Raw genomic sequence first — 25077 nt, 5'->3', positions numbered from 1 at the left:
GTCACTTTACGCAAAAAACGACACAAAAAAAGTAAAAAAAAATCATGTTGACCTTTGCATGTGTCGACCTTTCATGTATCGACCATTTTCATGTGTCGACCATGTGTCCATGCCGACCATGTCAATGTCGACCGATAGTGGTCGACCTAATGACTGTCGACCATAACATGGTCGACCATTCATACCGGAACCTTATAAAATACAGAAGAAATTACAATACCCATATGTGATGTGGATATCTTTAATATTATCACATACTAGAATCTAGAGATGTGCACCGGAAATTTTTCGGGTTTTGGTTTTGGATTCGGTTCCGCGGCCGTGTTTTGGATTCGGACGCGTTTTGCCAAAACCTCCCTGAAAATTTTTTGTCGGATTCGGGTGTGTTTTTGATTCGGGTGTTTTTTTACAAAAACCCCTCAAAAACAGCTTAAATCATAGAATTTGGGGGTCATTTTGATCCCATAGTATTATTAACCTCAATAACCATAATTTACACTCATTTTCAGTCTATTCTGAACACCTCACACCTCACAATATTATTTTTAGTCCTAAAATTTGCACTGAGGTCGCTGGATGGCTAAGCTAAGCGACACAAGTGGCCGACACAAACACCTGGCCCATCTAGGAGTGGCACTGCAGTGTCAGACAGGATGGCACTTCAAAAAAATTGTCCCCAAACAGCACATGATGCAAAGAAAAAAAGAGGCACACCAAGGTCGCTGTGTGACTAAGCTAAGCGACACAAGTGGCCGACACAAACACCTGGCCCATCTAGGAGTGGCACTGCAGTGTCAGACAGGATGGAACTTCAAAAAAATAGTCCCCAAACAGCACATGATGCAGAGAAAAAAAAGAGGCGCAATGAGGTAGCTGTGTGACTAAGCTAAGCGACCCAAGTGGCCGACACAAACACCTGGCCCATCTAGGAGTGGCACTGCAGTGTCAGACAGGATGGCACTTCAAAAAAATTGTCCCCAAACAGCACATGATGCAAAGAAAAAAAGAGGCGCAATGAGGTAGCTGTGTGACTAAGCTAAGCGACCCAAGTGGCCGACACAAACACCTGGCCCATCTAGGAGTGGCACTGCAGTGTCAGACAGGATGGGCGATTTTAAAAATAGTCCCCAAACAGCATATGATGCAAAGAAAAAAAGAGGTCCACCAAGGTCGCTGGATGGCTAAGCTAAGCGACCCAAGTGGCCGACACAAACACCTGGCCCATCTAGGAGTGGCACTGCAGTTTTCTAGCGAGAGGATGAGTGCTTCCATCCTCATGTGAAGCTGAACCACTAGCCATGAACATAGGCCAGGGCCTCAGCTGTTCCTTGCCACTCCGTGTCGTAAATGGCATATTGGCAAGTTTACGCTTCTCATCAGATGCTTTTAATTTTGATTTTTGGGTCATTTTACTGAACTTTTGTTTTTTGGATTTTTTATGCTCTCTACTATGACATTGGGCATCGGCCTTGGCAGACGACGTTGATGGCATTTCATCGTCTCGGCCATGACTAGTGGCAGCAGCTTCAGCACGAGGTGGAAGTGGATCTTGATCTTTCCCTATTTTAACCTCCACATTTTTGTTCTCCATTTTTTAATGTGTGGAATTATATGCCAGTATCAATAGCAATGGCCTACTACTATATATACTGCGCACAACTGAAATGCACCACAGGTATGGATGGATAGTATACTTAACGACACAGAGGTAGGTAGAGCAGTGGCCTTCCGTACCGTACTGCTATATATACTGGTGGTCACTGTCAGCAAACTGCAAAACTAAAATGCACCACAGGTATAGAATCTAGATGGATAGTATACTTGACGACACAGAGGTAGGTAGAGCAGTAGCCTTCCATACCGTACTGCTATATATACTGGTGGTCACTGTCAGCAAACTGCAAAACTAAAATGCACCACAGGTATAGAATCTAGATGGATAGTATACTTGACGACACAGAGGTAGGTAGAGCAGTGGCCTTCCGTACCGTACTGCTATATATACTGGTGGTCACTGTCAGCAAACTGCAAAACTAAAATGCACCACAGGTATAAAATCTAGATGGATAGTACACTTGACGACACAGAGGTAGGTAGAGCAGTGGCCTTCCGTACCGTACTGCTCTATATACTGGTGGTCACTGTCAGCAAACTGCAAAACTAAATGCACCACAGGTATAGAATCTAGATGGATAGTATACTTGACGACACAGAGGTAGGTAGAGCAGTGGCCTTCCGTACCGTACTGCTATATATACTGGTGGTCACTGGTCAGCAAAACTCTGCACTGTACTCCTCCTATATAATATACTGGTGGTCCCCAGTACCCACAATAAAGCAGTGTGAGCACAGAAATATGCAGCACACTGAGCACAGATATGGAGCGTTTTTCAGGCAGACAACGTATACTGGTGGTCACTGGTCAGCAAAACTCTGCACTGTACTCCTCCTATATAATACTGCTGGTCCCCAGTCCCCACAATAAAGCAGTGTGAGCACAGATATATGCAGCACACTAAGCACAGATATGGAGCGTTTTTCAGGCAGAGAACGGATAAAAATGGTGGTCACTGATCAGCAAAACTCTGCACTGTACTCCTCCTATATAATACAGCTGCTCCCCAGTCCCCACAATTAAGCAATAAGCACAAACTGAGAGGACGCCAGCCACGTCCTCTCCCTAACATTTCCAATGCACGAGAGAAAATGGCGGCGACGCGCGGCTCCTTATATAGAATCCGAATCTCGCGAGAATCCGACAGCGGGATGATGACGTCCGGGCGCGCTCGGGTTAACCGAGCCATACGGGAGAATCCGAGTATGCCTCGGACCCGTGTAAAATGGGTGAAGTTCGGGGGGGTTCGGTTTCTGTGGAACCGAACCCGCTCATCACTACTAGAATCATACATACTACATCGGCTCATACCGTGTGCTATAATGTGAATTTCGGCTCATACCGTGTGGCATAATTTAATTTTGGCTCATACCGTGTGCTATAATGTGAATTTCGGATCATACTGTGTGCTTTAATGTGAATTTCGGATCATACTGTGCAGGGCCGGTGCTAGGGTGTTCGGCGCCCTCCTGCAAACTATCAATTTTGCGCCTTTCTACAAATACAAATGTGACCGATCTCATCCTCAGAGCTGTAACTAGACATTTTGGTGCCCCCCCCCCCCCCCCCCCAAGATCCATAAATATAGGGTAATAAAAAAATTACATAAAAAATAGGGGCGTAAAATAGTTATGACGCACAGTAGTCAACATTATTAAAAATTACGCCACACAGTAGTACCACTTATATACATTATGCAAGGTAGTGCCCCTTATATACATTATGCCAGATACAGCCTCCTTTTACATATTGCACCAGGTAGAGCCAGTCACACATTATTCCAGGTAGAGCACCCTTTTACACTTTGCGCCAGGTAGAGCACCTTTCTACACATGCCACTTCCCCCAGCAGGGGGAAGGAAGCGCCAAAAATATAGGGGCCACAGAATAGTACCAATTCACATTACACTGCACAGTGGTGTTCGCTAGTCACATTACACAGCACAGTAGTGTTCGCTAGTCACATTACACCGCACAGTAGTGTTCGCTAGTCACATTACACCGCACAGTAGTGTTCACTACTCACATTACACCTCATAGTAGTGTCCATTCGTCACATTACACTGCACAGTAATGTCCGTTAGTCACATTACACCCCACAGTAGTGTTCGCTAGTCACATTACACTGCACAGTACTGTTCGCTTGTCACATTACACCGCACAGTAGTGTCCGTTAGTCACATTACACCGCACAGTAGTGTCCCTTATTCATATTATACTGAACAGTAGTGTCCGTTATACACATTACACCGCATAGTAGTGTCCGTCAGTCTCATTACACTGCACAGTAGTGTCCGTTATCACATTACACTGCACAGTAGTGTCCGTTATCACATTACACTGCACAGTAGTGTCCGTTATTCACATTACACAGCACAGTAGTGTCCGTTATACACATTACACCGCATAGTAGTGTCCGTCAGTCACATTACACTGCACAGTAGTGTCCATTTGTCACATTACACTGCACAGTAGTGTCCGTCAGTTACATTACACTGCACAGTAGTGTCTGTTAGTCACATTACACTGCACAGTAGTGTCCGTTTGTCACATTACACTGCACAGTAGTGTCCGTCAGTCACATTACACCTCACAGTAGTGTCCGTTAGTCACATTACACCGCACAGTAGTGTCCCTTATTCACATTATACAGCACAGTAGTGTCCGTTATACACATTATACTGCATAGTAGTGTCCGTCAGTCATATTACACTGCACAGTAGTGTCCGTTAGTCACATTACACTGCAGAGTAGTGTCCGTCAGTCACATTACACAGCACAGTAGTGTCCGTTAGTCACATTACACCGCATAGTTGTGTGCTTCAGTCACATTATACTGCACAGTAGTGTTCACTAGTCACATTACACCAGATAGTAGTGTACGTCAGTCAAATTACACTGCACAGTAGTGTTCGCTAGTCACATTACACTGCATAGTAGTGTTCGCTAGTCACCTTACACTGCATAGTAGTGTGCGTCAGTCACATTACACCACACAGAGTAGTGTTCGCTGGTCACATTACACTGCATAGTAGTGTGCGTCAGTCACATTACACCACACAGAGTAGTGTTCGCTGGTCACATTACACCGCATAGTAGTGTGCGTCAGTCAAATTACAACGCACAGTAGTGTCCGTAAGTCACATTACACTGCACAGTAGTGTTCGCTGGTCACATTACACCGCAAAGTAGTGTGCGTCAGTCACATTACATGCACAGTAATGTCCCTTATTCACATTATACAGCACAGTAGTGTCCGTTATACACATTACACCGCATAGTAGTGTCCGTCAGTCACATTACACTGCACAGTAGTGTCCGTTAGTCACATTACACTGCACAGTAGTGTCCGTTATTCACATTACACAGCACAGTAGTGTCCATTATACACATTACACTGCATAGTGGTGTCCGTCAGTCACATTACACAGCACAGTAGTGTCCGTTAGTCCCATTACACCGCATAGTTGTGTGCGTCAGTCACATTATACTGCACAGTAGTGTTCGCTAGTCACATTACACCAGATAGTAGTGTACGTCAGTCAGATTACACTGCACAGTAGAGTTCGCTAGTCCCATTGCACTGCATACTAGTGTTCGCTAGTCACATTACACTGCATAGTAGTGTGCTTCAGTCACATCACACCACACAGAGTAGTGTTCGCTGGTCACATTACACCGCATAGTAGTGTGCGTCAGTCAAATTACAATGCACAGTAGTGTCCGTTAGTCACATTACATTGCACAGTAGTGTTCGCTGGTCACATTACACCGCAAAGTAGTGTGTGTCAGTCACATTACACTGCACAGTAATGTCCGTTAGTCACATTACACTGCACAGTAGTGTCAGTTAGTCACATTACACTGCACAGTGGTGTTCGCTGGTCACATTACACCACACAGTAGTGTCTGTTAGTCACATTACACTGCACAGTAGTGTTCGCTGGTCACATTACACCGCATAGTAGTGTGTGTCAGTCACATTACACCATACAGTAGTGTCCATTAGTCACCTTACACCGCACAGTAGTGTCCGTTAGTCACATTACACTGCACAGTAGTGTCCGTTAGTCACATTACACCGCATAGTTGTGTGCGTCAAACACATTACACTGCACAGTAGTGTTCGCTAGTCACATTACACCGGATAGTAGTATGGATCAGTCACATTACACTGCACAGTAGTGTTCGCTAGTCACATTGCACCGCATAGCAGTGTGCATCAGTCACATTACACCACACAGAGTAATTTTCGCTGGTCACATTACACCGCATAGTAGTGTGCGTCAGTCACATTACACAGCACAGTAATGTCCATTAGTCACATTACACTGCACAGTAGTGTCAGTTAGTCACATTACACTGCACAGTGGTGTTCGCTGGTCACATTACACCACACAGTAGTGTCCCTTATCCACATTATACAGCACAGTAGTGTCTGTTATACACATTACACCGCATAGTAGTGTCCGTCAGTCACAATACACTGCACAGTAGTGTCCGTTATTCACATTACACAGCACAGTAGTGTCCATTATTCACACCACACAGCACAGTAGTGTCCGTTATACACATTACACCGCATAGTAGTGTCCGTCAGTCACATTACACAGCACAGTAGTGTCCGTTAGTCACATTAAACTACACAGTACTGTCTGTTAGTCAAATTACACCACACAGTAGTGTCCGTTAGTCACATTACACTGCAAAGTAGTGTCCGTTAGTCACATTACACCGTATAGTAGTGTCTGTTAGTCACATTACACCGCATAGTTGTGTGCGTCAGTCACATTATACTGCACAGTAGTGTTCGCTGGTCACATTACACCGGATAGTAGTGTCCGTTAGTCACATTACACTGCACAGTAGTGTTCGCTGGTCACATTACACCGCATAGTAGTGTGCGTCAGTCACATTACACCGCACAGTAGTGTCCGTTAGTCACATTACAACGCACAGTAGTGTCCATTAGTCACATTACACTGCACAGCAGTGTTCGTTAGTCACATTACACTGCACAGTAGTGTCCGTTAGTCACATTACACCGCATAGTTGTGTGCGTCAGTCACATTGCACTGCACAGTAGTGTCCGTTAGTTACATTACACCACACAGTAGTGTCTGTTAGTCACATTACACTGCACAGTAGTGTCCGTTAGTCACATTACACTGCACAGTAGTGTCCGTTAGTTACATTACACTGCACAGTAGTGTCCGTTAGTCACATTACACCGCATAGTTGTGTGCGTCAGTCACATTACACTGCACAGTAGTGTCCGTTATTAACATTACACAGCACAGTAGTGTCCGTTATTAACATTACACAGCACAGTAGTGTCCGTTAGTCACATTACACCACACAGTAGTGTCCGTTAGTCACATTACACTGCACAGTAGTGTGCGTTAGTCACATTACACCGCATAGTAGTGTCCGTTAGTCACATTACACAGCATAGTTGTGTGCGTCAGTCACATTATACTGCACAGTGGTGTTCGCTAGTCACATTACACCGGATAGTAGTGTCTGTTAGTCACATTACACTGCACAGTAGTTTTCGCTTGTCACATTACACCGCATAGTAGTGTGCGTCAGTCACATTACACCGCACAGTAGTGTCCGTTAGTCACATTATACCGCACAGTAGTGTCCATTAGTCACATTACACTGCACAGTAGTGTTTGTTAGTCACATTACACTGCACAGTAGTGTCTGCTAGTCACATTACACCGCATAGTTGTGTGCGTCAGTCACATTACACTGCACAGTAGTGTTCGTTAGTCACATTACACCACACAGTAGTGTCTGTTAGTCACAATACACTGCACAGTAGTGTCCGTTAGTTACATTACACTGCATAGTAGTGTCCGTTAATCACATTACACCGCATAGTTGTGTGCGTCAGTCACATTACATTGCACAGTAGTTTCCGTTATTCACATTACACAGCATAGTAGTGTCCGTTAGTCACAATACACAGCACAGTAGTGTCCGTTAGTCACATTAAACCGCACAGTACTATCTGTTAGTCACATTACACAACACAGTAGTGTCCGTTAGTCACATTACACTGCACAGTAGTGTCCATTAGTCACATAACACTGCACAGTAGTGTCCGTTAGTCACATTACACCGCATAGTAGTGTCCGTTAGCCACATTACACCGCATAGTTGTGTGCGTCAGTCACATTACACTGCACAGTAGTGTCCGTTAGTCACATTACACTGCACAGTAGTGTCCATTAGTCACATTACACTGCACAGTAGTGTCTGTTAGTCACATTACACTGCACAGTAGTGTCCGTTAGTCACATTACACTGCACAGTAGTGTTCGCTGGTTCCATTACACCGCAGAGTAGTGTGCGTCAGTCACAATACACTGCATAGTAGTGTGCGTCAGTCACATTACACTGCACAATAGTGTCTGAAAAAAAGGCTGCTGACAACGCATCCAGGGGTCAACCTTACATCAGATGCGTCGGCAATGTAATTTGCGGATGCATCGGGAGGCGGCACTACACATGCTAGGAAGCCTTGCTTTGTGCTGGGCAGCCCTGAGCATGTGCATAGATGAACGCAGATCCGGCTGCGTATGCAGTGATCTGCGTTCATCTTTGAATGACCCCCTATGCCAGGTACAGCCTTCATTTCCTCTACAGTGTGGTACCGTTATCTGCAGGAGGTTCCTACTCGGGTGCTGCTTCTCCTCTGTTTTCTTGCAGGCTCCGTTACTCCAGTGGCTCTTTAGGATGCTGTCAGTGATGAGGGGGAGGGAGCGGGTACTAATTACTTGGGCCTGGGACTGATGGAAGGGCCCAGAGGGGGCCCTGGTCCGCTACACTCCCACCTTACTGGGCAGCAGCAGCATCAGCTCTCATCTTGGCAGCACAGCACATGCTGCAGTGTGCTGTGCTGCAGTGGGGCAGAGGCTGCTGCTAATGCTGATCCACTGTGTGTTCCTGTATGGGTGGGTGGGGGGAGTGTGGTCACAGTGATCACACTCCCCCCTCGAATTGACCCTGGCTGAGGGGCTGAGGGCTGGGGGCTCAGGGATCAGATACTGCACCCACCCTGCAGTGTGCTACAAAGACATAAAAAAAAACCTAAAGGGCGTGGCCAAGGCTCCCGCGGTTAGGCCACACCCCAAACCCTCTAAGCAGATCGGGATGTCAGCGGCGGTGTGTGTGGACTGAGGACGCACAGTGCATACACTCTCTGGGGAGGAGGAGGGGGAGGGAGCCGCACTGCAAGCTGCCAGCGCTGCTACCTGTCATCCTGTGTGACAGGCACAGCGGCAGCTGGCAGAGCAGGGAAAGGCTGAGCGCAGCTTCAGTTTGGCGCCTCCCTGCACTGCATCCCTTTGCTGAGCGGCTAGCGCCGCCTCTAATACTATGTGCTATAATGTGAATTTTGGCTCATACAGTGTGGTATAATGTGAATTTTGGCTCATACTGTGTGGTATAATGTGAATTTCAGCTCATACAGTGTGGTATAATGTGAATTTTGGCTCATACTTTGCACTATTATGTGAATTTCAGCTTATACTGTGTGCTATTATGTGAATTTCGGCTCATACTGTGTGCTATAATGTGAATTTCATCTCATACCGTGTGGTATAATGTGAATTTCGGCTCATACTGTGTGGTATAATGTGAATTTTGGCTCATACCATATGGCAGGTGTGGCCAAACGGTCGATCGCGATCGACTGGTTGATCGCGGACATGCGACCAGTCGATTGCGACCCGCCGCCCATCCACACCAGGCGAGGAAAGCACAGCGTGCGCCTCTCCTGCCTGCTGTCCTGCCCCTCAGTCTGATCTCCAGCAATGATGGCGGAGTGTATAGCTCAAATCAGGTGCTGGTTCGTTAGCCAATCAGAGCTCGCAGACCGGCACCTGATTTGAGATATACACGCTGCCGTCACCGCCGGAGACCAGACTGAGGGGCAGGGCGGCAGGCAGGAGAGGCGCGCTGCGCTCTCCACACAGCAGCAAAATGGTGAGCAGCACTATGGGGGCATATCTGGCACTGTGGGCACATGGCACTGTGGGGGCATATCTGTATCTGGCACTGTGTGGTCATATATGGCATGGTGGGGGCAAATCTAGCGCTGTGGGCACATGTCACTGTTGGGGCATATCTGTATCTGACACTGTGGGGGCATATCTAGCGCTGTGGGCACATGGCACTGTGGGGGCATATCTGGCACTGTGGGGGCATATCTTGCACTGTGGGCACATGGCACTGTGGGGGCATATCTGTATCTGGCACTGTGGGGTCATATGTGGCACTGTGGGGGCATATCTATATCTGGCACTGTGGGGTCATATGTGGCACTGTGGGGGCATATCTAGCACTGTGGGCACATGGCACTGTGGGGGCATATCTGTATCTGGCACTGTGGGGTCATATGTGGCACTGTGGGGGCATATGTGTATGTGGCACTGTGGGGGCATAACTGGCACTGTGGGGGCATAACTGGCACTGTGGGGGCATATCTGGCACTGTGGGGCATATGTGTATCTGGCACTGTGGGGGCATATGTGTTTGAGGTTTTTACCTGTGGGGGCCAATGTGTTATTTCAGTGCGAGACATTCATTACACCCTGTGCAGCTAGGCTACGTCCCTTTTTCTGTTATGCCATGCCCACTTTTTTGTTATGCCACACCCCTTTTTGAGTGGCCACACCCCCTATTATCCCTCCTAGGTAGATCACAAAAGCTTTTCAGCTTTCAGAGTAGATCACCGACTCCAAAAGTTTGCCCACCCCTGCCGTATAGTACAATGTGAATTTTGGCTCATACAGTGTGCTATAATTGGAAAGGGGCACCAGTACTAGATAGTATAAGGGGTCCTACTATTGTGATGCATAATGTGTATAAGGGTTATATGGTGTGGTAAACTACATTGAAGGCCACGCCCCATTTTGAGTGACCACACACCCTTTTCCGGAGTGGCACGCGCATAATTACCGCCTTCACTTTTCCATCCTCCCACTTCAAAATTTCCACTTCGACCACTGTATATAATAATATAAATAAGGAGTAGTGTGGTGTGGCATAATGTATAGGCTGTCAGTGCTATGGATTATTTGCAGGATGGGGCCCCAAATTGGTGTTTTGCTTAGGGCCCCATGAGATCTAAATCCGCCTCTGTTGTGGGGCCCTTAGTTGTGTGTCTGCGGGGTTGGTTTGCCTGTGGTGTGGGGTGGAAGCTGCTCTGTGGCTGTGGGGGGGGGGGGGGTGGGGGGGGAGAGGTCAGTTTTGTTTAGTTTTTTTTTCTGGGGGGGAACAACAGTGACTCCTACACTTTCATCCTGGCTTCTAGATTTTAGAATAGTCTGCTGTGATGAGACATTTTGAATCTTTAGGAGTAGCTGGTTAGTGCTGTTATTCCTTACTGGCCCCATACACTTATGCGACCACATGTCGCAGGCGATCACCCTGGCAGCCTCCCGGGGGGCAGGATCGCCCAAGATACATTGTATGCTGTCCTTTTGCATATGATGTATCTTGGGCGATCCTGGGCGGTCCCAGCCATGCCCCCAGGTCGGACCTGATTGAATGTGCAGCACATTCAATCTGGAGGATCCGATCCGATGTTCACGGGAACGCGCATCGGATCGGATCGAAAAGACCTCAAAAATACCCAATTTCATCCAATATATCGGGTCGAATGCCCGAAATCGGCTGAAATCGGGCATTATCGCTCTAGTGTATGGGGCCCATTACTTTGATGAAATCTAGGCCCACTTGTTGTCACATTATTGTACCCCTTCTAATGAAACATCTTTTTGATGCACATTAAATGGGAAATTAAATTTAGTAAGTGCTTCAACTAATGTAATTAAAAACATTCTACAGTATGCTAGTGTCATACTGTATGTAAAAGATACAGTCCTGGTGTTTCCTATTAATTATTAATGAAGACATACAGTGCATCTGGAAAGTATTCACAGGGAAAACAATTTTTTTTTATACATTTTGGGTATTGTGTGTAACCTAACAAAGGGGGTAATTCTGAGTTGATCGCAGCAGCAAGTTTGCTAGCAATTGGGCAAAACCATGTGCACTGCAGGGGATGCAGATATAACATTTGCAGAGAGAGTTAGGTTTGGGTGGGTTATTTTGTTTCTGTGCAGGGTAAATACTGGCTGCTTTATTTTTACACTGCAATTTAGATTTCAGTTTGAATACACCCCACCCAAATCTAACTCTCTCTGCACATGTTATATCTGCTCCCCCTGCAGTGCACATGGGCCCTCATTCCGAGTTGTTCGCTCGGTAAAAATCTTCGCATCGCAGCGATTTTCCGCTTAATGCGCATGCGCAATGTTCGCACTGCGACTGCGCCAAGTAAATTTGCTATGCAGTTAGGAATTTTACTCACGGCTTTTTCATCGTTCTGGCGATCGTAATGTGATTGACAGGAAATGGGTGTTACTGGGCGGAAACAGGCCGTTTTATGGGCGTGTGTGAAAAAACGCTACCGTTTCCGGAAAAAACGCAGGAGTGGCCGGAGAAACGGAGGAGTGTCTGGGCGAACGCTGGGTGTGTTTGTGACGTCAAACCAGAAACGACAAGCACTGAACTGATCGCAGATGCCGAGTAAGTCTGAAGCTACTCAGAAACTGCTACGAGGTGTGTAATCGCAATATTGCGAATATATCGTTCGCAATTTTAAGATGCTAAGATTCACTCCCAGTAGGCGGCGGCTTAGCGTGAGCAAATCTGCTAAAATCCGCTTGCGAGCGAACAACTCGGAATGAGGGCCATGGTTTTGCCCAACTGCTAACAAAATTGCTGCTGCGATCAACTCAGAATTAGGCCCAAAATGTGGAAAAAGTGAAGCGATCTGAATACTTTCTGGATGCACTGTAAATGAAGCTCAGTCCGCCATATTATTTGACATTAAAAGACAAAATATAAAATAATATAGTTTCAATCTCCTAAATATTATAAGTTTCACTTATTCATACTTGCCAACTCTCCCGGAATGGCCAGGAGACTACAGAATCTTGGGTGCTGCTCAAGAGACGTGATTCGCACTGAATCACGTCATCATAGCCCCACTTTTACAATGCCGGTAATCTTGGCATTGTCTACTGGGGGTGGGGACATGAAGCCACAATCGCACCGTGACACCACCGCCCATCTATGCTTCACCACGCCCACTCACGCTTAGCAATGCCCCCAACCACACCCCGCAGTAAATGACCAGGCTGCTCCCTCCCAGTGGGGGAAGACAGAATGTCGGTAAGTATGCACTTGTTGCACCATATATGTACAGCTGTGCCCTCAATTCTGCAGATGAATGAGCACTACACAATAGGATGACTAATGTTAGCAAAATTTAAAGCATATTGTAGAATTTTGCAAGTTATCCCTCTATTTAAAGTAGTGATGAGCGGGTTCGGTTTCTCGGAAACCGAACCCCCCCCGAACTTCACGCTTTTTACACGGGTCCGAGGCAGACTCGGATCTTCCCGCCTTGCTCGGTTAACCCGAGCGCGCCCGAACGTCATCATCCCGCTGTCGGATTCTCGCGAGGCTCGGATTCTATCGCGAGACTCGGATTCTATATAAGGAGCCGCGCGTCGCCGCCATTTTCACACGTGCATTGAGATTGATAGGGAGAGGACGTGGCTGGCGTCCTCTCCGTTTAGAGTAGACTAGAGAGTAGTAGAGAGTGACACTTGATTTACTAATTTTGGGGAGCATATTAGGAGTACTACTTGCTGATAGTGTGACCAGTGACCACCAGTTTAATTAATCCGTTCTCTGCCTGAAAAAAAACGATACACGGTGTGACACAGTCACATACCATATCTGTGCTCAGCCTCAGTGTGCCCTCAGTGTGCTGCATCATATGTAATACTGTATATCTGACTGTGCTGAGTGCTCACTGCTCACACAGCTTAATTGTGGGGGAGACTGGGGAGCAGTTATAGCAGGAGTACATATTTTTAACAGTGCACACTTTTGCTGCCAGAGTGCCACTGCCAGTGCCAGTGTGACTGACCAGTGACCACTGACCACCAGTATATTGTGATTGTCTGCCTGAAAAAGTTAAACACTCGTCGTGTGGTGTTTTTTTTTTATTCTATAAACGCATTCTGCTGACAGTGTCCAGCAGGTCCGTCATTATATAATATATACCTGTCCGGCTGCAGTAGTGAGATATATATATATTTTTTATATCATTATCATCCAGTCTATATTAGCACTGCAGCAGACGCAGTACGGTAGACCACGGCTGTAGCTACCTCTGTGTCGGCAGTCGCTCGTCCATCCATAATTGTATACCACCTACCCGTGGTGTTTTTTTTTTTTCTATCTTCTTGATACTAGTAGCTTACTTTAGGAGTCTGCAGTGCTGAGCTGACAGTGTCCAGCAGGTCCGTCATTATATAATATATACCTGTCCGGCTGCAGTAGTGATATATATATATTTTATATCTCATTATCATCCAGTCTATATTAGCAGCAGACGCAGTATGGTAGTCCACAGCTGTAGCTACCTCTGTGTCGGCAGTCGCTCGTCCATCCATAATTGTATACCACCTACCTGTGGTGTTTTTTCTTTTTTCTATCTTCTTGATACTAGTAGCTTACTTTAGGAGTCTGCAGTGCTGAGCTGACAGTGTCCAGCAGGTCCGTCATTATATAATATATACCTGTCCGGCTGCAGTAGTGATATATATATATTTTATATCTCATTATCATCCAGTCTATATTAGCAGCAGACGCAGTACGGTAGTCCACGGCTGTAGCTACCTCTGTGTTGGCAGTCGCTCGTCCATCCATAATTGTATACCACCTACCTGTGGTGTTTTTTCTTTTTTCTATCTTCTTGATACTAGTAGCTTACTTTAGGAGTCTGCAGTGCTGAGCTGACAGTGTCCAGCAGGTCCGTCATTATATAATATATACCTGTCCGGCTGCATTAGTGATATATATATATATATATTTTATATCATTATCATCCAGTCTATATTAGCAGCAGACGCAGTACGGTAGTCCACGGCTGTAGCTACCTCTGTGTCGGCAGTCGCTCGTCCATCCATAATTGTATACCACCTACCCGTGGTGTTTTTTTCTTTTTTCTATCTTCTTGATACTAGTAGCTTACTTTAGGAGTCTGCAGTGCTGAGCTGACAGTGTCCAGCAGGTCCGTCATTATATAATATATACCTGTCCGGCTGCAGTAGTGATATATATATATTTTATATCTCATTATCATCCAGTCTATATTAGCAGCAGATGCAGTACGGTAGTCCACGGCTGTAGCTACCTCTGTGTCGGCAGTCGCTCGTCAATCCATAAGTATACTAGTATCCATCCATCTCCATTGTTTACCTGAGGTGCCTTTTAGTTGTGCCTATTAAAATATGGAGAACAAAAATGTTGAGGTTCCAAAAATAGGGAAAGATCAAGATCGACTTCCACCTCGTGCTGAAGCTGCTGCCACTAGTCATGGCCGAGACGATGAAATGCCAGCAACGTCGTCTGCCAAGGCCGATGCCCAATGTCATAGTACAGAGCATGTAAAATCCAAAACACCAAATATCAGTAAAAAAAGGACTAAAAAATCTAAAATAAAATTGTCGGAGAAGCGTAAACTTGCCAATATGCCATTTACCACACGGAGTGGCAAGGAACGTCTGAGGCCCTGGCCTATGTTCATGGCTAGTGGTTCAGCTTCACATGAGGATGGAAGCACTCAGCCTCTCGCTAGAAAAATGAAAAGACTCAAGCTGGCAAAAGCACAGCAAAGAACTGTGCGTTCTTCGAAAACACAAATCCACAAGGAGAGTCCAATTGTGTCGTTTGCGATGCCTGACCTTCCCAACACTGGACGTGAAGAGCATGCGCCTTCCACCATTTGCACGCCTCCTGCAAGTGCTGGAAGGAGCACCCGCAGTCCAGTTCCTGATAGTCAGATTGAAGATGTCAGTGTTGAAGTACACCAGGATGAGGAGGATATGGGTGTTGCTGGCGCTGGGGAGGAAATTGACCAGGAGGATTCTGATGGTGAGGTGGTTTGTTTAAGTCAGGCACCCGGGGAGACACCTGTTGTCCGTGGGAGGAATAGGGCCATTGACATGCCTGGTGAAAATACCAAAACAATCAGCTCTTCGGTGTGGAAGTATTTCAACAGAAATGCGGACAACATTTGTCAAGCCGTGTGTTGCCTTTGTCAAGCTGTAATAAGTAGGGGTAAGGACGTTAACCACCTCGGAACATCCTCCCTTATACGTCACCTGCAGCGCATTCATCATAAGTCAGTGACAAGTTCAAAAACTTTGGGCGACAGCGGAAGCAGTCCACTGACCAGTAAATCCCTTCCTCTTGTAACCAAGCTCACGCAAACCACCCCACCAACTCCCTCAGTGTCAATTTCCTCCTTCCCCAGGAATGCCAATAGTCCTGCAGGCCATGTCACTGGCAATTCTGACGAGTCCTCTCCTGCCTGGGATTCCTCCGATGCATCCTTGCGTGTAACGCCTACTGCTGCTGGCGCTGCTGTTGTTGCTGCTGGGAGTCGATGGTCATCCCAGAGGGGAAGTCGTACTCGTAAGACCACTTTTACTACTACCACCAAGCAATTGACTGTCCAACAGTCCTTTGCGAGGAAGATGAAATATCACAGCAGTCATCCTGCTGCAAAGCGGATAACTGAGGCCTTGGCATCCTGGGCGGTGAGAAACGTGGTTCCGGTATCCATCATTACTGCAGAGGCAACTAGAGACTTGTTGGAGGTACTGTGTCCCCGGTACCAAATACCATCTAGGTTCCATTTCTCTAGGCAGGCGATACCGAAAATGTACACAGACCTCAGAAAAAGACTCACCAGTGTCCTAAAAAATGCAGTTGTACCCAATGTCCACTTAACCACGGACATGTGGGCAAGTGGAGCAGGGCAGGCTCAGGACTATATGACTGTGACAGCCCACTGGGTAGATGTATGGACTCCCGCCGCAAGAACAGCAGCGGCGGCACCAGTAGCAGCATCTCGCAAACGCCAACTCTTTCCTAGGCAGGCTACGCTTTGTATCACCGCTTTCCAGAATACGCACACAGCTAAAAACCTCTTACGGCAACTGAGGAAGATCATCGCAGAATGGCTTACCCCAATTGGACTCTCCTGTGGATTTGTGGCATCGGACAACGCCAGCAATATTGTGTGTGCATTAAATCTGGGCAAATTCCAGCACGTCCCATGTTTTGCACATACCTTGAATTTGGTGGTGCAGAATTATTTAAAAAACGAGAGGGGCGTGCAAGAGATGCTGTCGGTGGCCAGAAGAATTGCGGGACACTTTCGGCGTACAGGCACCACGTACAGAAGACTGGAGCACCACCAAAAACGCCTGAACCTGCCCTGCCATCATCTGAAGCAAGAAGTGGTAACGAGGTGGAATTCAACCCTCTATATGCTTCAGAGGTTGGAGGAGCAGCAAAAGGCCATTCAAGCCTATACAACTGAGCACGATATAGGAGGTGGAATGCACCTGTCTCAAGCGCAGTGGAGAATGATTTCAACGTTGTGCAAGGTTCTGCAACCTTTTGAACTTGCCACACGTAAAGTCAGTTCAGACACTGCCAGCCTGAGTCAGGTCATTCCCCTCATCAGGCTTTTGCAGAAGAAGCTGGAGACATTGAAGGAGGAGCTAACACAGAGCGATTCCGCTAGGCATGTGGGACTTGTGGATGAAGCCCTTAATTCGCTTAACAAGGATTCACGGGTGGTCAATCTGTTGAAATCAGAGCACTACATTTTGGCCACCGTGCTCGATCCTAGATTTAAAACCTACCTTGGATCTCTCTTTCCGGCAGACACAAGTCTGCTGGGGTTCAAAGAACTGCTGGTGACAAAATTGTCAAGTCAAGCGGAACGCGACCTGTCAACATCTCCTCCTTCACATTCTCCCGCAACTGGGGGTGCGAGGAAAAGGCTCAGAATTCCGAGCCCACCCGCTGGCGGTGATGCAGGGCAGTCTGGAGCGACTGCTGATGCTGACATCTGGTCCGGACTGAAGGACCTGACAACGATTACGGACATGTCGTCTACTGTCACTGCATATGATTCTCTCCCCATTGAAAGAAAGGTGGAGGATTATATGAGTGACCGCATCCAAGTAGGCACGTCAGACAGTCCGTACTTATACTGGCAGGAAAAAGAGGCAATTTGGAGGCCCTTGCACAAACTGGCTTTATTCTACCTAAGTTGCCCTCCCACAAGTGTGTACTCCGAAAGAGTGTTTAGTGCCGCCGCTCACCTTGTCAGCAATCGGTGTACGAGGTTACATCCAGAAAATGTGGAGAAGATGATGTTCATTAAAATGAATTATAATCAATTCCTCCGTGGAGACATTGACCAGCAGCAATTGCCTCCACAAAGTACACAGGGAGCTGAGATGGTGGATTCCAGTGGGGACGAATTGATAATCTGTGAGGACTGGGATGTACACGGTGATATATCGGAGGATGATGATGAGGTGGACATCTTGCCTCTGTAGAGCCAGTTTGTGCAAGGAGAGATTAATTGCTTCTTTTTTGGTGGGGGTCCAAACCAACCCGTCATTTCAGTCACAGTCGTGTGGCAAACCATGTCACTGAAATGATGGGTTGGTTAAAGTGTGCATGTCCTGTTTATACAACATAAGGGTGGGTGGGAGGGCCCAAGGACAATTCCATCTTGCACCTCTTTTTTCTTTCATTTTTCTTTGCGTCGTGTGCTTTTTGGGGAGTGTTTTTTGGAAGGGCCATCCTGCGTGACACTGCAGTGCCACTCCTAGATGGGCCAGGTGTTTGTGTCGGCCACTAGGGTCGCTTAGCTTACTCACACAGCTACCTCATTGCGCCTCTTTTTTCTTTGCGTCATGTGCTGTTTGGGGAGTGTTTTTTGGAAGGGCCATCCTGCGTGACACTGCAGTGACACTCCTAGATGGGCCAGGTGTTTGTGTCGGCCACTAGGGTCGCTTAGCTTACTCACACAGCTATCTCATTGCGCCTCTTTTTTTCTTTGCGTCATGTGCTGTTTGGGGAGTGTTTTTTGGAAGGGCCATCCTGCGTGACACTGCAGTGCCACTCCTAGATGGGCCAGGTGTTTGTGTCGGCCACTAGGGTCGCTTATCTTACTCACACAGCTACCTCATTGCGCCTCTTTTTTTCTTTGCGTCATGTGCTGTTTGGGGAGTGTTTTTTGGAAGGGCCATCCTGCGTGACACTGCAGTGCCACTCCTAGATGGGCCAGGTGTTTGTGTCGGCCACTAGGGTCGCTTAGCTTACTCACACAGCTACCTCATTGCGCCTCTTTTTTTTCTTCTTTGCGTCATGTGCTGTTTGGGGAGTATTTTTTGGAAGGGCCATCCTGCCTGACACTGCAGTGCCACTCCTAGATGGGCCAGGTGTTTGTGTCGGCCACTTGGGTCGCTGAGCTTAGTCATCCAGCGACCTCGGTGCAAATTTTAGGACTAAAAATAATATTGTGAGGTGTGAGGTGTTCAGAATAGACTGAAAATGAGTGGAAATTATGGTTATTGAGGTTAATAATACTTTGGGATCAAAATGACCCCCAAATTCTATGATTTAAGCTGTTGTTTAGGGTTTTTTGAAAAAAACACCCGAATCCAAAACACACCCGAATCCGACAAAAAAAATTCGGTGAGGTTTTGCCAAAACGCGTTCGAACCCAAAACACGGCCGCGGAACCGAACCCAAAACCAAAACACAAAACCCGAAAAATTTCCGGTGCTCATCACTAATTTAAAGTACAGTAGTGCATTATTTTCATATGAAAATCCATGTTATTGTCACAACCATTTCTTTCAATTCAAATAATTGTTTTGTACCTCTTCAAAACAAACGGGATCTCAAGATCCACTTCTTCACCAAACCCAGCCTAACCCTCTTGTCTACACTTACTGTCTACCCCTTCTGTCACCCCGGTCTGTTAGCCCTTCACCTTTTAGGTTGTAAGCGCTCAAGAGCAGGGCCATCTCCCCTCATGTGCCATTCCTTCTCTTACTTACACTACCTTATATACTTCATACTCCCTTTGATGGCACCTGACCCCTGGTTTTCCGTACTTGTCCTATATTGTCTTGAACTGCTTGTGCTGTTTTCTTGTTTTGTTCATTTGTTTATGTACTCTATAATTGGCGCTGCAGATCCCTTGTGGCGCTGTATAAAAAGGATAATAATAATAATACCTGTGTTATATCCTTTATAGTTGTTTGGCCGATGGATATTCTCAGCCTTTTCATCATTTAAGAAGAAATGGTCCCTGTTGCCGCTAAAAACAAAAAAGAAACATAATTAGATATTGAAACTAAGCGCCTAATTCAGACCTGATCGCAGCAGCAAAATCTTTCTCTAATGGGCAAAACCATGTGCATTGCAGGTGGGGCAGATATAACATGCGCAGAGAGAGTTAGATTTGGGTGTGGTGAGTTCAAACTGATATCTAAATTGCAGTGTAAAAATACAGCAGCCAGTATTTACCCTGCACAGAAACAATATAACCCACCCAAATCTAACTCTGTCTGCACATGTTATATCTGCCCCCCCTGCAGTGCATGTACATTATACATGCCAATGCGCGCTTCGCTGAAGCTTTGAGAGGCTAAAAGCTTAATTATTTAATCAATAATGTGCTACAGGAATAATTAATACCGAAGAACAGGATGTTTACCAGTAAATTGGTCTCCTAATATGTGTATATAAAAAACACACCAACCTCAATTTTTGGACTAAATAATTACAATTTGGGACAAAAACTGTGCTGTATTAAAAGACGGATTACAGCATAATAGAATTTGAATTGCTGGAAATCATGTCTATGGAGGAATAATTTACAACTTTATCCAACTAGCTTGAAGTATCTTATAGGAATTATTAGTAAAATACATATTCCTATTGGAGGGTGATTAGAAGTCCTATCCCTATTGGAGGATAATAAGGATGAACTATGGTGCATTGAAGGGTTACGATAAAATAAAAAGACATACACACAAAGGAACACAGTTGAAATTTTAATTCACAGAATTTCTTTTTCTTATACACTCATATTTTAAACCTATATTTTGCTGTGAGTTATTCTCTGAATATATCCAACATTTTAATGTGAAAAATAAAAGGTGTATTTTAATTTAATTTTTTACATTGTGCGCCAAAATCAGACTCTTTCTTTTTGCTTTTTTCATGTGACGTAACAGTCTGAGACAGCACCCCCTTTTTCTTGGATACAGAGAATAATAGATAGGATTTATTATAGTGGTACAATTACTATTGATAAAATAAGTCAAAGAAAAAAATGGATAGAGTGCGCTGACATACTTTAATTAAAAGGAATTTTTATTATCCATAAGACATAAAATATTAAATCCTAAAAACTTCCTAGCTGGTTTGTAGACACAAAAAAAAAAGAGTGCCCTGTGTACAGTTGTCCCGGGCCCGGCCACTCTGACAGAGTGGAGGGCCCGGGCTGCACACACAGCCAGCCGTGGCTATTCCCGGCTGGCTGCCCCTTCATATCCCGCCAGCCCGCTGCCCGCCACCGATCACAGCAAGCTGCTGCTTGCGGTTATTTTTAATAAAGTTTATTTTATTCGGATGCGAGGCAGCGTGACGTCATGACGTCATGCCGCATCGGGTGAAGAGGAGCCGCGGAGCTAGGGACAGGAGGAGGCCGGCAGCAGCAGACAGCGTGGGATAGAGAGCAGAGAGGACGGATTTGTAAAGGTAAGTATGTTGTATGTCTCTGTCTCTGTCTCTGTCTGTGACTATGTGTTTTGTGAGAAGGGGGCCTGGGGCTGTGAGGACATGTGTACCTGGCACTGGGGACACTTCTGGCAGGCATTGAGGGGGCATATCTGGCACTGGGGACATATCTGGCAGGCACTGTGGGGGCATACTGGCACTGGGGACATATATGTATCTGGCACTGGGGGCATATCTGGCACTGGAGGCATATCTGGCACTGTGGGGGCATACTGGCACTGGGGACATATATGTATCTGGCACTGGGGGCATATCTGGCACTGGAGGCATATCTGGAAGGCACCGTGGGGGCATTTCTGTATCTGGCACTGGGGGCATATATGGCACTGGGGGCATATCTGGTAGGCATTGTGCAGGCATTTCTTTATCTGGCACTGGGGGCATATCTGTCAGGCACTGTGGGGGCATTTCTGTGTGTGGGGCACTGGGGGTATATCTGGCACTGGGGGCATTTCTGGCAGGCACCGTGGGGGCATTTCTGTATGTGGCACTGGGGGCATATCTGGCACTGGGGGCATATCTGGCAGGCAATGTGGGGGCATTTCTGTATGTGGCACTGGGGGCATATCTGGCATTAGGGGCATATCTGGCACTAGTGTTTATTTAATGAGGGTGGTTAGGTACCTGCCTAAGGAGTCTACCTTGACGTTGTGGCAGGCTTGATATTTTTGGGCCAAAATATCTGCCTAAAATATTTTTTGGAAAAGGGGGGGGGGGGGGGAGGGGCCGCCTATTTTGTCAGTCCCGGGCCCCACAATTTCTGGTGGCAGCCCTGTTTACACACATTAATACTTTCACAGTATTAACATAGGCACAGTTAAAATAAAAAGTCTCTTTCACAGCCTTGTTAAAATGTTCATTAGTATCCAAGTACCAAATGGTGATAATCAAAACAGTCTCAACGGAACAATGTAGCAATATCTTCCATGCCAGGTATTGATATCTTAGTAGCAGTATAGCTTCATTCATGCAGTTCTTATAAAAAAAAGCTGTCATACAAAGCGGATATTACTTAGAGCAGGGGTGGCCAAACAGTCGATCGCAATCGACTGGTTGATCGCAAACATGCGACCAGTCGATTGCGATCTGCCGCCCATCTACACGAGGCGAGGAGAGCGCAGCGCGCGCCTCTCCTGCCTGCCGTCCTGCCCCTCAGTCTGGTCTCCGGCAGTGACGGCGGAGTGTATAGCTCAAATCAGGTGCCGGTTCGTTAGCCAATCAGAGTTCGCGGACCGGTGCCTGATTTGAGATATACACGCTGCCATCACCACCAGAGACCAGACTGAGGGGCAGGGTGGCAGGCAGGAGAGGCGTGCGCTATGCTCTCCACACAGCAGCAAAATGGTGAGCAGCACTATGGGGGCATATCTGGCACTGTGGGCACATAGCACTGTGGGGGCATATCGGGCACTGTGGGCACATGGCACTATGGGGGCATTTCTGTATCTGGCACTGTGGGGTCATATGTGGCACTGTGAGGGCATATCTAGGACTGTGGGCACATGGCACTGCGGGGGCATATCTGTATCTGGCACTGTGCGGTCATATGTGGCACTGTGGGGGCATATCTAGCACTGTGGGCACATGGCACTGTGGGGGCATATCTGGCACTGTGGGGGCATATCTGGCATTGTGGGCACATGGCACTGTGGAGGCATATCTGTATCTGGCACTGTGGGGTCATATGTGGAACTGTGAGGGCATATCTGGCACTGTGGGCACATGGCACTGTGGGGGCATATCTGTATCTGGCATGGTGAGGTCATATGTGACACTGTGGGGGCATATCTAGCACTGTGGGCACATGGCACTGTGGGGGCATATCTGTATCTGGCACTGTGGGGTCATATGTGGCACTGTGGGGACATATCTAGCACTGTGGGCACATGGCACTGTGGGGGCATATCTGGCACTGTGGGCACATGGCACTGTGGGGGCATATCTGTATTTGGCACTGTGGGGTCATACATGGCACTGTGGGGCATATCTATCACTGTGGGCACATGGCACTGTGGGGGCATATGTGTATCTGGCACTGTGGGGGCATATGTGGCACTGTGGGGGCGTAACTGGCACTGTGGGGCATATGTGTATCTGGCACTGTGGGGGCATATGTGTTTGAGGTTTTTACCTGTGTGGGCCAATGTATTATTTCGTGCGAGACAGTCATTACACCCTTCGCAGCAAGGCTACGTCCCTTTTTTGTTATACAATGCCCACGTTTTGTTATGCCACACCCCTTTTTGGGACTATTGTCCCACCTAGGTAGATCACAAAAGCTTTCAGCTTTCAAAGAAGATTACCGATTCCAAAAGTCTGCCCACCCCTGACTTAGAGCAGAGCTTATTAGAGCTGGATGGGTATTGATATCTTAGTAGCAGTGTATTTTCATTCATGCAGTTTATAAAAAAGCTGTCATGCAAAGCAGATATTATTTAGAGCATAGCTTAATTAGAACCGGATGGTGATGATCATACAGTCTCAACGGACTGGTATAGCAAGATTTTTCATGCCAATTATTAATAAATTGGTACCAATATACGTCCGTTCCAGTGACGTGCGGTGAGTTCATAGGCTGGGGAGGCAGTGTGTGAGTTTGGTGTGTGTGGTGTGTGTTGCCAGCGGTCACCTCCTCTCTGCTGCTCCCAGGTCCCGAACCCTCTTCCTGTGGACAGCGCTAACTATATATTTTTACATTTTTAATACCATCAAGGGGGTCATTAGGTCGACATGAACAAGGTCGACATGGAAAAAAGGTCGACATGAGTTTTTTTTAAACTTTTTTTGGTGTTGTTTTCTTTGTAAAGTGATGGGGAACCCCAATTAGTGCACCGTGTACCCTCGCATTGCTCACTTCACTCGCCATGCTTCGGGCAAGGTGCCTCGCTCCGCTACCACTGCGCTCGGCACAGGTTACCGTTCCCGATTGTAGTCCACGTGGATCATAAAGTATGAAAAAGTTCAAAAAATGTGAAAAACTCATGTCGACATTGTTCCATGTCGACCTTGTTCATGTCGACCTAATAACAATGTCGACCTAGTGCATGTTGACCAATAGTGGTCGACCTAATGACTGTCAACCTAAGTCTTGTCAACCTAATAACCGTAAGCCCTATCAAGGTCCATGCTAGTGATCAACGTCAACTTGTATCTTGCACCAAGCAAAGCACAGTAGTGGCTAGTTTCCTTTACAGCCTATGGGGGAGGTGTATTAAGCCTTGGAGAGAAATAAAGTGGAGAGACACAGTACCAACCAATCAGCTGTTTGCTGTCATTTTTCAAACACATGCTGTAAACTGACACTTAGGAGCTGATTGGTTAGTACTTTATCTCTCCACTTTATCTCTCTCCAAGGCTTGATCCATCTCCCCTTAAGCTATTTCTGATGTCATTATAACATCGCCAGTTAATGTAACTACTCAAGGCAGGTGGCTGTTTCAAACATTAATGTTCAAGGTTAGCGTTTTGTGGCCATACTGAAACTCTGCCACAAGCTACAGATGTGTCCTCTCTCATCATTACTGCAGTCATGTTAAACAGCCCTTCTAGTTACGCCACGTTTACTAATGCTGAGTGTCTTTTTGTGCATTCCCCCCCCCCCCAAAAAAAAGCATCTTATTTGTATTGCTATGTGAATAATACGAACTAGCAGACTATGCTGGTGAAAATTATATG

General features: G+C 46.6%; 1 protein-coding gene across 1 annotated transcript in view; it reads right to left on the bottom strand.

Moving 5' to 3' along the window:
• LOC134909538 (mucin-4-like) overlaps nt 1-25077 on the bottom strand; it is a 278478-nt gene that overhangs the window by 190433 nt on the left and 62968 nt on the right. Inside the window, exon 7 of the mRNA XM_063916527.1 lies at nt 19833-19915. Coding sequence (XP_063772597.1) covers nt 19833-19915 — 83 coding nt within the window. The remainder of the gene's footprint in view (nt 1-19832; nt 19916-25077) is intronic.

Source organism: Pseudophryne corroboree, chromosome 4 (assembly GCF_028390025.1).
Source record: "Pseudophryne corroboree isolate aPseCor3 chromosome 4, aPseCor3.hap2, whole genome shotgun sequence".
Classification (NCBI taxonomy): domain Eukaryota; kingdom Metazoa; phylum Chordata; class Amphibia; order Anura; family Myobatrachidae; genus Pseudophryne; species Pseudophryne corroboree.
The sequence above is the reverse complement of the archived record's forward strand: the minus strand, read 5'-3'. Positions and strand labels throughout refer to the sequence as shown.